This window comes from Drosophila obscura, unplaced genomic scaffold (genome assembly GCF_018151105.1).
Source record: "Drosophila obscura isolate BZ-5 IFL unplaced genomic scaffold, ASM1815110v1 contig_17, whole genome shotgun sequence".
NCBI lineage: Eukaryota > Metazoa > Arthropoda > Insecta > Diptera > Drosophilidae > Drosophila > Drosophila obscura.
In genome coordinates this window covers 1,461,064-1,472,921 of record NW_024542757.1, presented here as the reverse complement: position 1 = coordinate 1,472,921, position 11,858 = coordinate 1,461,064, and the positions used below count along the sequence as shown (strand labels likewise).

Below are 11,858 nucleotides of genomic sequence, written 5' to 3'. Positions count from 1 at the left end.
TGCAAAAAAATACTTGGCAAGTAATACTGTGAAAAAAACGTGCGCGCTCGTTTAATACCAGAACTTACCGAGCCGATACCGATAAATCCCTTCGAAAACTGCACACGTTTCATCTGTTTTTTTTCCCCATTTCCGAACTCCAGCTGCAGGTGAGTAATAACAGAAACCTGGTCAGAATTGCATCAGACAATCCAAGTATTGATTGAGACAGCCCCAACATTTGACGGAACCATGCCAGAGGAGGAACAGCAGCAAACGGGCGACGGAGGCGCCAATCCTGCCAAGACCCCCAAGCAATTGGAGAAGGAGCGCCTCAAGGCCGAGAAGCTGGCCAAACTGCAGGCGAAGCTGGAGAAGAAGGCGTCAGCAGCTCCAGCGGCAGCCGAAAAGAAAGAGAAGCCCGAAGTATGTACAAACTGAGCCACTGGAAACTAGGTTATGTGCGCAAAAAGTGAATGGTGGAGAGCACAATTATCTGGTAATTGCGGCTATTGTTCAGGGAGAAAGCTAACTTCGTGCTCCATTACAGAAGCGTACCAAAGAGGTAAAGGAGGCCGCTGTGTACACAGCCCAGACAGAACCCGGGGAGATGAAAGATCTGAGTGATCCGCTGCCAGATGCGTACAGTCCGCGGTTCGTGGAGGCCCAGTGGTACAGCTGGTGGGAGAAGCAGGGCTTCTTCACGCCCGAATATGGGGTGAGTAGGGAGTCGATGATATCCAGCCGTGACACTGACACTCCCCCTCCTTGCAGCGCGATTCAATAGATGCGCCGAATCCGAATGGCAAATTCATCATGGTGATTCCGCCGCCGAACGTGACTGGTTCTCTGCATTTGGGCCATGCCCTGACCAACGCCATCGAGGATGCAATCACGCGCTACCACCGCATGAAGGGACGCACCACGCTGTGGGTGCCCGGGTGCGATCATGCCGGCATAGCCACCCAGGTGGTGGTGGAGAAGCTGCTCTGGCGCGACGAGAAGCTGTCGCGGCACGACCTCGGCCGGGAGAAGTTCATTGAGCGCATTTGGGACTGGCGCCGTGAGAAGGGCGGCCGCATCTACGACCAGCTCAAGTCGCTGGGCTCCTCCTACGACTGGTCGCGGGTCAACTTCACCATGGACCCGAAGCTCTGTCGCGCCGTGACGGAGGCGTTTGTGCGTCTGCACGAGGAGGGCAGCATCTACCGCAGCTCCAGGCTGGTCAACTGGTCGTGCACCCTGCGCTCGGCCATTTCGGACATTGAGGTGGACAAGGTGGAGATACCCGGCCGCACCTTCCTCTCGATTCCCGGCTACGACGAGAAGGTGGAGTTTGGCGTGCTGGTGAAATTCGCCTACAAGGTGGAGGACAGCGACGAGGAGATCATTGTGGCCACCACGCGCATTGAGACGATGCTCGGCGACACGGCCGTGGCCGTGCATCCCAAGGATGAGCGCTACAAGCATCTGCATGGCAAGTTTGTGGTGCATCCGTTCTGCACACGCCGCCTGCCCATCGTGTGCGACGAGTTTGTGGAGATGGAGTTTGGCACGGGCGCCGTGAAGATCACCCCCGCCCACGATCCCAACGACTACGAGGTGGGCAAGCGCTGCAGCCTGCCCTTCATCACGATCATCAACGACGACGGCTTCATCATCGGCGACTACGGAGAGTTCACGGGCATGAAGCGCTTCGAGTGCCGCAAGCAGATCCTGGTGCGGCTCAAGGCGCTCAATCTCTACCGCGAGACCATCAACAATCCCATGGTGGTGCCCATCTGCAGCCGGTCCAAGGATGTGGTGGAGCCCTTGATCAAGCCCCAGTGGTATGTCAGCTGCTCGGACATGGCCGCCTCGGCCACCGAAGCGGTACGCTCTGGCGAGCTGAAGATCATACCCGAGCACCACACCAAGACCTGGTACCACTGGATGGACGGCATACGGGACTGGTGCGTGTCCAGGCAGCTGTGGTGGGGCCATCGCATACCCGCCTACCACGTCAGCTTCAGCGATCCCTCCATCCCAGCCGGAACGGTAAGTAAATCCATTGAGGAATCCATCTGTCGGAGCTAATCCCTTGCGATCCCTCTTGTCCAGCCTGCTCTTGGTGGAGTGGTAATCCAATGCCCCTGGCCCCCTTCCTCTCTATTCTTTTACTCACATATCCTTTTGTATCCTTTGGCAGAGCGACGACGAACAGTATTGGATTGTGGCGCGCAGCGAGGCAGAGGCGCTGAGCAAGGCGGCCGAAAGATTCAAGGTGGATGCCAGCAAGATTGTGCTGAAGCAGGACGAGGATGTGCTGGACACATGGTTCAGCTCGGGCATCTTCCCCTTCTCGGTGTTCGGGTGGCCGGACAACACCAAGGATCTGCAGACCTTTTATCCCACATCGCTGCTGGAGACGGGCCACGACATTCTCTTCTTCTGGGTGGCGCGCATGGTCTTCTTCGGCCAGAAGCTGCTGGGCAAGCTGCCCTTCAAGGAGGTCTATCTGCATCCCATGGTGCGCGATGCCCACGGCCGCAAGATGTCCAAGTCCCTGGGCAATGTCATCGACCCAATGGACGTGATTCTGGGCATCACACTGGAGGGACTGCACGCCCAGCTCGTGGGCTCCAATCTCGATCCGCGCGAGATCGAGAAGGCCAAGGCTGGCCAGAAGCAGGACTATCCCCAGGGCATACCCGAGTGCGGATCGGACGCCCTGCGCTTCGCCCTCTGCGCGTACATTACCCAGGCACGCGACATCAACCTGGACATCAATCGAGTGCTCGGCTACCGCTTCTTCTGCAACAAACTGTGGAATGCCACAAAGTTTGCCCTGCTTTACTTCAACGGCGACGAGAAGTTCAGCACCGAGCTGAGCGCTGGCGATGCCGTCAACCAGATGGATGCCTGGATCCTGTCCAGACTGGCGGCCGCCATCGAGACCTGCAATGCGGGCTTCGAGTCGTACGACTTTGCGGCCGCCACCAGCGCCTGCTACGCCTTCTGGCTGTACGATCTGTGCGACGTCTATTTGGAGTGTCTGAAGCCGATCTTCCAGGGCGGCAGCGAGCAGCAGCAGACCGCCGCCCGGCGCACCCTCTACGTCTGCCTGGACTTTGGCCTGCGGCTGCTCTCGCCGTTTATGCCCTTCATCACGGAGGAGCTCTACCAGCGCCTGCCACGCGCGAATCCCGCGCCCAGCATTTGCATTGCCAGCTATCCCAGTGAGTAGCTGCCCCAATTGGCCTCTGTTTATCCTACTTATTGCCCAATCCTTGCAGGCAACACCTCGTGGCGCAGTGCAAAGATCGAATCCGATGTGGAGTTTGTCCAGAAAGCGGCACGCATCATTCGCTCAGCCCGCTCCGACTACAATCTGCCCAACAAGACCAAGACGGAGGCGTACATCGTCTGCACGGATGCCACGCCCAATGAAATACTCAAACGCTATGCCAGCGATCTGGCCACCATTTCCTACTGCTCCAAGGTCTCCTTCGATAGCCCTGCGCCGGCCGGATGTGCCATCCTCACGGTGACGGGGCAGTGCGAGGTGCACTTGCTGCTGAAGGGCCTCGTGGAGGCCGACAAGGAGATCGCCAAGCTGCAGAAGAAGGGCGACCAGCTGGTCCAGACCGTCGGCAAGCTAACCCAGGCCATCCAGGCCTCCGACTATGCCACTAAGGTGCCCGCCGAGGTGCAAACGGCCAACGAGACGAAGCTCACAGAGTCGCGGGCGGAGATTGAACGCATTACGGCTGCCATCGAGACGCTGAAGCTGATGTAAGGATTCTCTGATGGGCTCGGGAATGAGCATTTTGTTGATATTCAAGGGACGCTTGGCCCCTTCCCCCACACCCCCCACACCACTCGCTTGCTTCTCAAAGACATTTCTTCGTGCATGCCCATAGATAAAATATGTATTTATTGCGTACCACGCGAGCAATTTATATAAATAAACAGAAAGAGAGATAAAATCCGAATCTGGGACTACCAGGTGAGGCGTGTGGCATGATCCGTCTTGCGCTTCGACATCTTAATGTAGCCCAAAAACTGCAGTTCGGCCACAGCGCGCGTGAAGCGTGCCCTGGAAGAGAGGTAAAAGAGAATCAATAAAGAGTGGGGAGATCAGGAGGAGAAGGGAGAGAGACTCACTGTATCTGCGGATCTATTTGCTCTTGGGCCACCTCTCCGTCCGGATCCTCGCTGGCATGCAGCACCGAGCGGAAGGCCTGCAGCCAGTCAAACAGGTTGATCATGCGCCCGCACTCCAGATGCAGCTTGTACACCACCGACAGATCGGGCAGGGAGCCCATGAGCTGGGTTTGCTCGCGCAGCTCGCAGCACTTGCACTGCATGTAGAAGTGCGGATTGTTGAGGGCCGTGTGCAGGGCAGCCCGCGGGGCGCCAATTATGTTGCGGCGCACCGTGGCAATGTCGCTGAACACGAACAGTTCGTGGAGCGGTGGAGCCTCTTGGAGCGCACGCAAATGGCCGCGCACCAGCTGCGTTTCAATGTGCTCCAGCGTCCTCTGCACCGATCGGGCGAATTCCGTGGTGGGAGCCTGCTGGTGTTGCCTGTCCACCTGACTGCGCTGCAGCAGCTGTGCCTTGAGCTCCTGCCGCGAGGCGACTTGCGTTAGACCAGCTGCAGGCCTGCTCTCATCCGTGGACATGGCCGGCACCATCTCCAGGGTGCCCATGACCACGTCGTCGAGCAGCTGCCGAATGCTCTGTAGCTGCGGTCGCAGCACGGATGTGCAGGCCTCTCCCAGTTCGAGGGGGGCGATCTCCGCGGCCAGAAATTGCTCCGTTCTTGCCAAACTTCTCTGCACCTTGGCCACAAACTCCTCTTTGGACAGAAAGCTCAGCATTTGCCAGCACTCCTTGTACTCGGGCGACGCGGCGATCGGCCTGTTCAGGCAGTTGACGTAGAGCTCGCGCAGCAGCTTGCCCAGCGGACAGCGCGGCAGATCGCCCACCAGCTCCGTGAAGAACTCCAGCGTGCTGCGGAAGAGCAGAAAGTGGAGCAGACAGTCGCGCAGGAGTTGCGGCAGCTTCTTCTTCAGGTAGTCGTCGTCGGTGAGGACGGCTATGATGCGCTTGCAGTCGTTGATCTGCTCCACGTACGGCCGGAACGAGGGCAGACGTCGTATGGTCTCCATGTCGTCGTGCGTCAGCAGCTTGATGCGGTTCAATGCCCTGCTGTAGTCCGTGCAGAGGGCGTACGCATTGCCGGCAAAGTAGTGCTCCATCAGGCAGTACTTGAAGCCCTGGATGAAGCCGTGAATGGAGAAGTCGTAGTACAGAAAAATGTGCGTGAGGAACTTGAAGGCCTTTCCAGACAGGTGGAACGCGTACATGGGGGAGAGCAAGACCTTGTCCAGCAGCTGAAAAGTCACACAGAATTTAATGCTAAATTCTATTCTTTAGTAGAAATCTCTCACCTCATTCAGGCCCGTGGGGGCTGGCTGTGTTTGGAAGACGCGCAGCCTGATCTTGCTGCTGACGTGGTAGGGCAGGGTGCTGTGCACCGCCGACATGGCCGTGGCCACGCCCAGCACCAGGACAAACGGCAGGTCGCCACGGTGGGCGCTGAGTGTGAGGATAAAGTCCTGCAGGACGTGGCCACTGAAGCACTCAAAGTCGGGCAATATGATAACCAGCTGTTGGCTTTTCCTTTCCTCCGTTTCGAAGTTGTTGATGTACCAGGACGTCAGTTGCTTTATCGTGCAGTGAGAGCGTCGCAGTCGCTTGCGATCCCGATCGCCCACATCCTCCTCCTCCTCTGTGTCTTCCTGGTCCTGTTCGCCCTCGATCAGGCTAAAGACCATGGCCTCGATGGCTGCCTTTAGAGTGGGGCAATCTCGTGATTGCAGCACACAGACCCGCGCCGCCTTCTGGGCATGCAGGCGCCGCGTGAAAGTCTCGAACTGACTGAGGTGATCCGGCTGATTGATGCCCGTGAGGAGTGCCGCTGTGGGCAGAATTTCGTCCTCGATCTGCCCCTGGCCCACCACGAACTCCACCAACTGCTCGAGTGTGCGGGCATAGCTCTGCTGCTGCAGGCGGGTAATGTGCTCGTTCATCTGAATCCAGGTCTGGGCGTACGCATCGTAGAATGGCTGTCCAACGACCTCCTTGCCCAGCAGGCTGCTCGTGCCGCCTGTGGCTCTTTTTCGCTTGCCGGATGCCTTCTTGCCGGCACGCGTAGCTCCATTTTTGTAGACAAAACAACCCTAAAAAAGCATCTTGAATTCCCTGAGCTCAATGGAAGATTTTTGAAACTCACCTTGGAAACGGATATTGTGGGGTCCATAGCTGAAATTCAACTGAATTCACGAATGCTATGCTGCAGTGGCTAAGTGGTTTATTTATTTGTTTCGGTCAGCTTTGTGCCAATTACAGTTTATTCACCGAATCAGCACTCGGAAATCTAAGAACAAGCGAAATAAATAAAAACCCAAAAGCAGCTGTGGCGAAATTGCGCCAAACGTCAGACAGTGCTGTAAAACGATTGATTTTAATTGAGTGCAGTGCTGCCCATCCATCAATGATGGCGCAATTTTCAAACTATTTCTACTTTGTTTATTTGAGTTGCTTGTATTCATTTTTAGACCTTGTCCTAAAAAAGCGCTGAGGTTGGCTCGATTGTTACGAATATCACCATTGAAGTGTCATTCATATGGCGATCACATGAATCGGACCATTTGGGGGCCATATGAAATGATAGCAAAAACATTAGAAGAAAGTCGTGAAAGAGCATCAAAGCTGCCAGCAAATAGTCCTTGGTGCGCATTTCCGCAAACTTTCCACCATTGATGATCTGTGCATGATACATGACAAACTGCAAGGGGGTTGAATAAAGGAAACCGATGAATGGCAGTATATATTCCTCATACCATCCAGATGCTGCTTAAAACAAATCCCCGATGGATCAAAAACGAATACGGCATATTGGTCACGATGTGCATCATTAGGAAGTACATGGCGCCAATGAGGGCCAGGATGGCAAGCACAAACAGCACAACAATATCCAGAGTGAGATCGTGCTGAGGAAAATATGAGAAATGATTGTCACGATGATCACTTTGGTGATATCTCACCGGCAGAAAGGAGCCGCACAGAAGAAAGATGCCCAGAATCACTGCCCAGATGGTGAAGCTCAGCAGCAATTGAAATTTATGGTGACGAACCGCCAGAGACGTGACTCCCATGACAACACACTCAAACTGTGAATGCGGATTGGAAACTGTGATGTTTCTTTGCAAATATTCATCATCTTACTATAACGATGGCCAAGATCCAATTGAGGGGCACCATAAAGCGCAAAGTCTCGAAGAAAATGAATACGGCAAAGATTATTAGTCCCACGGCGAAAAATAAGCTCCCCACCCAATCTTTTTTGGTGAAGAATTCGTTTACATCGTCACTGAAAGAAAGCTGGGCTACAAGGCTGCAAGGCTACAAGCTAGGGCTCCTGCATACGTACGATTCTTGAATGAAATGCCATTGAATCCCCGATAGAAGCAGAAAGAAGAATGTCAGGATGTACGTGACTAACGAGAATTTCCTCCGCTCTTTCTTGTAGAAGTGTGTTTGTGCTTGCGAATCCATTGTTTTGTGTGTTCATTATTGCTTGTGTTTTATTCTATGATGATAAAAACACTGACTACTGGCAGGTTATTTTAAATTTCCATTCTGCGCGCTTAACTAAATTCGCCATTTGCCAGCACTGGCAAAATACGCGGCATTTCGCGACTCCTGCGTTAGCCAGCACTTGACCCCATCTTCTGACGTTGCTGCACGAATTTGCAGCTCTTGCATTTTAATTTGCTAAAATGTTGGGCGATGACGATGATCTAAACATATACGGCGACTTGGACGACTTCCAAAATGCCGAGGAGAAGGTGCGTGTGTCCATCCAGAGTGCCAGCAAACTGTACATAACGTGTAAATTGTCTTCCAGAAATCCAAAGAGCTGCAAGCCTGGGAGACCCAATGCAAAGGCGCACAGGCCGAAATCGAGTGCTTAAAGGTGGAAAATAAGGCGCTCAACAAGAAGATCAGAGCCATGGAGGTCAATCTGCAGAATCTCATGGACACGGCCAAGGCGGAAATCAAGCGAAAGGAGTCTTTGATTACGCAGCTGCGCAAGGAGTAAGGGCCAACCTCTTTGTCCGTGAATCATAACATGTTTACATTATTTTTTTCTGCAGGAAAGACGACCTATGCTTCAGGCGAAAGCGGGGTCGAGCTGATGAGGATCCCAAGGCTGCTGGCCAGGAGCACAAACGCTCCAAACTGTCGGAGCCCGTGACCAACAAATTTAAGACTGCGCTCGGCAATGAGTCAAAGAATACAAACCACGAGAATGAACGACCCAGAATGCTGGCAGAGGAGCATGTGACCAACAAATTCAAAACTGTGGTCCCCACTGATTCCAAGAGCACAGAGCACAAACGACCAAAACTACTGGCGGAACCGGCGACCAATAAACTCAAGGCTGAGTCCCAGGAGCCAAGGAAGCACAAACTGGAGGAAACTGTGACCAACAAATTCAGAATTGAGCCCAGGGCAAGTGATAAAATGAATCATCAAAAGAGCTCAACAGGTGGAGAGTCCAGGACGCATGACAACAAGGACAGCAAGCGCACAAACCGCAGCCGATCCCCCAGGGAGGATCGACACAGACGCGAGCGACGCCGCAGTCGCAGTCGTAGCGCCAAACGTTCCCACAGACATGAACATCATCGTGGCCGCCAGAGCAAGGATCGCTCCAGCAAACGCCGAAGTGTTTCTCGATCCCCCAACCGAACGGCAGCCGCAAAGCAAAGGTAATCAATAGAAAGAAAAGGCTTTAATTCCGCCCAATTCTTCATTGACAGCAGCATTTGACGATTCTTTCAGTGCTCGGCAGCCGGATGATCGCTCCAAAAGGACAGAGACACAGAAAGAAGCCACCGTGACGACTCTCTTCGGTGAGGAGACAAACGACCAAGTTCTAGCCAGTCCCAATCTGGAAATGATCAAGAAAATGAAGTCCAACACGTCCCCAGCGACGTCAGTGGAGCTGTACACACCAGAAAGCCAATTGCAGGCACCGATCCGTGGAGGGGACAAGCCCGCAAAAAACGAAGAGATTAGCATCTCTGATATTGATGGGTACTTCCAGGTGAATCCTCTCGCCAAACACTGCAGTCTGCCAGCGTCGCAAGTCATCCCGGAGACCCTGGAGCAAGCTGAGCCAAAAGCTGGAGCCTTTTCCTGGGCAAGCAATTTCGATAAGCAACTGATACCAGGATTGGATATGATTTGTCAGCTGCCTTCGCCCATTAAGAATACAACGCAACAGCCTGAAGACGTCAATTTGGGTACTCAGAAAATAGATGCAATTGAAGATTGTATCATTGATCATACGGAGGAAGTGAATACTCGACACATAGAGGATTGTAAGCCAACAGAATCGATGGGGGAAATGGAGCAAGAGAGTCTGTCCCTGGAGCCAGTACCAGCCATACCCGAAGCTCCAATCAAAGACGAGGGTAGTCCAATGGACATTGAAATTCCAGGCACGAATATTACACCCGAAGCGGCATTACACAGCGAAACTCCAAGCAAAGACGAAGATATTTCTATGGATATCGAAGCGCCTAGCTTAAATCTTACACCCGAATCCGAAGAAAAGGAAGAAACTCAAATTACGACGCCAGTTGATGCCGCCACAGCACAAGTGGACGATGCAAGTCCCGAATTAATGAAGGATGCCGTTGATCAGGCAACAGGAGCAGGCACCCCCACCAAACGTTCGGACACGATTTTAGATGATGATTGCCCCACACCAAGACGTCCCAGTGAAATAACTGAGGATCAAGCATCAGAAGAGATTAAAGCCCCGACAAAATGTTCGGCTATGAATACGATTTTAAACGATGACTGTCCCCCGTCAGGGCATGCCAGCCAGATAACTGAAGTCATCGAAATAATTGAGGATATACGATTGCCAGCGATAGTGGACATTGAGAATATTGCCATAACCGTCGATGTTCCCTTCGATTCATCAGAAATGACTTCAGATGGGAACTCGGAATCCCAAGACCTAAATGTCGTTGATGGTAAGATTGAGAGCGAGGCTGAGCTTCCTGTTGCACTGGATGAAGATGAAGATATGCAGATTGAACAGGAAACTTTTGGAGATGAGACGGCGGCTGACGGATTAGAAGACGAACCAGCGCCAATTGAGAGACCTGTAATAGCAGCACAAGGATTAGAGAATGAAATTACTCTAGCTGAGACTCCAGCGTTTGAGAATCTTTTTACTGAAACCCCTGCCATTGAGACGCTTCCAACTGCAACTCACGGATCAGAGAATGATATCCCGGAAGCTGAGACGCCTGTGATTGAGGCTGCAGTGACTGAGACAAAGAATGAGATGGATATTGTTTCAATGGATACGCCTGCTTCAGAGTCTCCTCAGACTCTTGTGACTGAGATTCCCTTCATGGAGACTCCTGTAGTTGCAGTTTACGAATCGAAGAATGAGACTTGTGCCATGGAGACTCCTGAGACGGAGACGACTGTAGCTGCCGTTTACGAATCCAATGATGAGATTCTTGTTGTGGAGACTGCTGCTGTAGAAACACCTGTCATTGAGGAGACTCCAGATATTATGGAGACTTTTGTCAGAGAGATTCCTTTCATGGAGACACCTGTAGTTGCAGTTTACGAATCGAGAATTGAGTGTAATGCAAATGAGACTGCTGCAATTCAATCAACTGGAATTGAGATTCCTATACTTCCGCCCCACGGATCCATACATGATTCTCTGATAGTTGCAGCGACTTCCAAGCCTTCCAGCATTTTGTATGCTCAGCCAGACTCAACGAAGACCGACAACAGCGAGGATATGGTGCTGGAGGCGGCCATGAATGAGTTGACTGGCGAGCAGGAGCCGGTGCCGAGTGCCGCCAATACGAGCTATCCGAATCTCACACTCGCCGAGGACACCATCGAAATGGCACTGCAGCAGCTGCATCAGACGTCGCCGGACGAAACGAAAGTGACGTCAACCTCCAACAAATCCCAAAAGTCGCCCCAAAAGGACTTGGCGCAAATTCTTACCGCATCCCCTCTTCAGCTGAGTCCAGCGAAGTCCACGCCCAAGGGTAGAAAGACGACACCAGAGAAACTGAGAGTCGAGAAGACTCCGCTCAAGAAGCGGAAGATCCACATGCCCGAGGATCTGCAGACGGACGAGTTGCTGGTGCCGCAGACACCGCCACCATCCCAGCCATCGATAGCGCACGGCATCGAGGCATCCCCGACGCTGGAGCATGTGACCATTGATGAGACGCTAGACGAGAGTCCCAATCGCAGCTTTGGCAGCGACACCTCGGTGGTGACCAAACGCTGCTCCATGGGCTCCACGGACTATCAGTTCGAGCGCATCAACGACGAGATCGTGCTGCGTGTATCGCGACGCAAGCGACGACCGCGTCCATCCCCTGCACCGCTAGATGATGGTGAAAAGAGTGCTGGAACCTAAACAATTGTTATTTCATTATCATTATCGTTTTGTAATATAAGAGGATCGCTAGAGTGTACATTTTGAACTGCTGAATATCGCCAACAGAAAACGATATCTGAGTATAGAAGGACAAACCATTCGCTCGCTGATATTTGTAATTTTGAAACATTGTTTGCCCCTCCCTGAATTAATGGAATTTTTAAATTTAATTTGCACTACCATAATGTTGAAGCGGATTTAAGTTGTTAGAACTATTTGTAGAATTTTGTAAAATATGAATGAATATGCCCATGAAGGGACTTTAAGTGAATATGCGCCTTCTCTGGTCTTCTTTGTACTGCTAGTCCGTTATTCTTGCCCC

General features: G+C 52.7%; 4 protein-coding genes across 5 annotated transcripts; 2 read left to right on the top strand and 2 right to left on the bottom strand.

Annotated features, from left to right (window-relative positions):
* The first annotated feature begins 38 nt into the window (after positions 1-38).
* Positions 39-3,947, top strand: LOC111077287 (valine--tRNA ligase). Of its 2 annotated transcripts, XM_022371495.2 has the most exons (7): positions 39-149; positions 212-405; positions 530-697; positions 754-2,016; positions 2,080-2,097; positions 2,168-3,197; positions 3,255-3,947. In XM_022371495.2, exons 2-7 carry the CDS (start codon positions 232-234, stop codon positions 3,755-3,757), a joined length of 3,156 nt encoding a protein of 1,051 aa, XP_022227187.2. In that variant the 5' UTR covers positions 39-149; positions 212-231; the 3' UTR covers positions 3,758-3,947. The 2 variants fall into 2 exon arrangements, with proteins under 2 accessions (XP_022227187.2, XP_022227188.2); XM_022371496.2 differs by lacking the exon at positions 2,080-2,097 and having other exon boundaries at positions 40-149.
* LOC111077289 (origin recognition complex subunit 3) lies at positions 3,870-6,355 on the bottom strand. Its single transcript, XM_022371498.2, has 4 exons — positions 6,263-6,355; positions 5,418-6,209; positions 4,126-5,360; positions 3,870-4,057 (listed from the first exon to the last, which is right to left on the bottom strand). Exons 1-4 carry the CDS (start codon positions 6,287-6,289, stop codon positions 3,961-3,963), a joined length of 2,151 nt encoding a protein of 716 aa, XP_022227190.2. The 5' UTR covers positions 6,290-6,355; the 3' UTR covers positions 3,870-3,960.
* Positions 6,356-6,586: 231 nt separating this feature from the next.
* LOC111077292 lies at positions 6,587-7,640 on the bottom strand. Its single transcript, XM_022371504.2, has 5 exons — positions 7,463-7,640; positions 7,258-7,402; positions 7,077-7,202; positions 6,873-7,022; positions 6,587-6,817 (listed from the first exon to the last, which is right to left on the bottom strand). Exons 1-5 carry the CDS (start codon positions 7,585-7,587, stop codon positions 6,596-6,598), a joined length of 768 nt encoding a protein of 255 aa, XP_022227196.1. The 5' UTR covers positions 7,588-7,640; the 3' UTR covers positions 6,587-6,595.
* A 94-nt stretch (positions 7,641-7,734) lies between these two features.
* Positions 7,735-11,800, top strand: LOC111077281 (enolase-phosphatase E1). The gene is made up of 4 exons (XM_041592157.1): positions 7,735-7,880; positions 7,940-8,130; positions 8,190-8,807; positions 8,881-11,800. The coding sequence occupies exons 1-4, from the start codon at positions 7,812-7,814 to the stop codon at positions 11,513-11,515; spliced, it is 3,513 nt and encodes a 1,170-aa protein (XP_041448091.1). The 5' UTR covers positions 7,735-7,811; the 3' UTR covers positions 11,516-11,800.
* Positions 11,801-11,858: the final 58 nt, after the last annotated feature.

Bases quoted from the DNA above. Each gene is read 5' to 3' on its own strand.
- LOC111077287 (XM_022371495.2), top strand. From the start codon at position 232: ATGCCAGAGGAGGAACAGCAGCAAACGGGCGACGGAGGCGCCAATCCT. The intron at 406-529 runs GTATGTACAAAC...GCTCCATTACAG, and splicing joins AAAAGAAAGAGAAGCCCGAA to AAGCGTACCAAAGAGGTAAA. The intron at 698-753 runs GTGAGTAGGGAG...CCCTCCTTGCAG, and splicing joins TCTTCACGCCCGAATATGGG to CGCGATTCAATAGATGCGCC.
- LOC111077289 (XM_022371498.2), bottom strand. From the start codon at position 6,289: ATGGACCCCACAATATCCGTTTCCAAG. The intron at 6,210-6,262 runs GTGAGTTTCAAA...ATGCTTTTTTAG, and splicing joins CCACAATATCCGTTTCCAAG to GGTTGTTTTGTCTACAAAAA. The intron at 4,058-4,125 runs GTGAGTCTCTCT...CCTCTCTTCCAG, and splicing joins CAAATAGATCCGCAGATACA to GGCACGCTTCACGCGCGCTG.
- LOC111077292 (XM_022371504.2), bottom strand. From the start codon at position 7,587: ATGGATTCGCAAGCACAAACACACTTCTACAAGAAAGAGCGGAGGAAA. The intron at 7,403-7,462 runs GTACGTATGCAG...GCTTTCTTTCAG, and splicing joins TGGCATTTCATTCAAGAATC to TGACGATGTAAACGAATTCT. The intron at 7,023-7,076 runs GTGAGATATCAC...TATTTTCCTCAG, and splicing joins TGTGCGGCTCCTTTCTGCCG to CACGATCTCACTCTGGATAT.
- LOC111077281 (XM_041592157.1), top strand. From the start codon at position 7,812: ATGTTGGGCGATGACGATGATCTAAACATATACGGCGACTTGGACGAC. The intron at 7,881-7,939 runs GTGCGTGTGTCC...ATTGTCTTCCAG, and splicing joins TCCAAAATGCCGAGGAGAAG to AAATCCAAAGAGCTGCAAGC. The intron at 8,808-8,880 runs GTAATCAATAGA...CGATTCTTTCAG, and splicing joins ACGGCAGCCGCAAAGCAAAG to TGCTCGGCAGCCGGATGATC.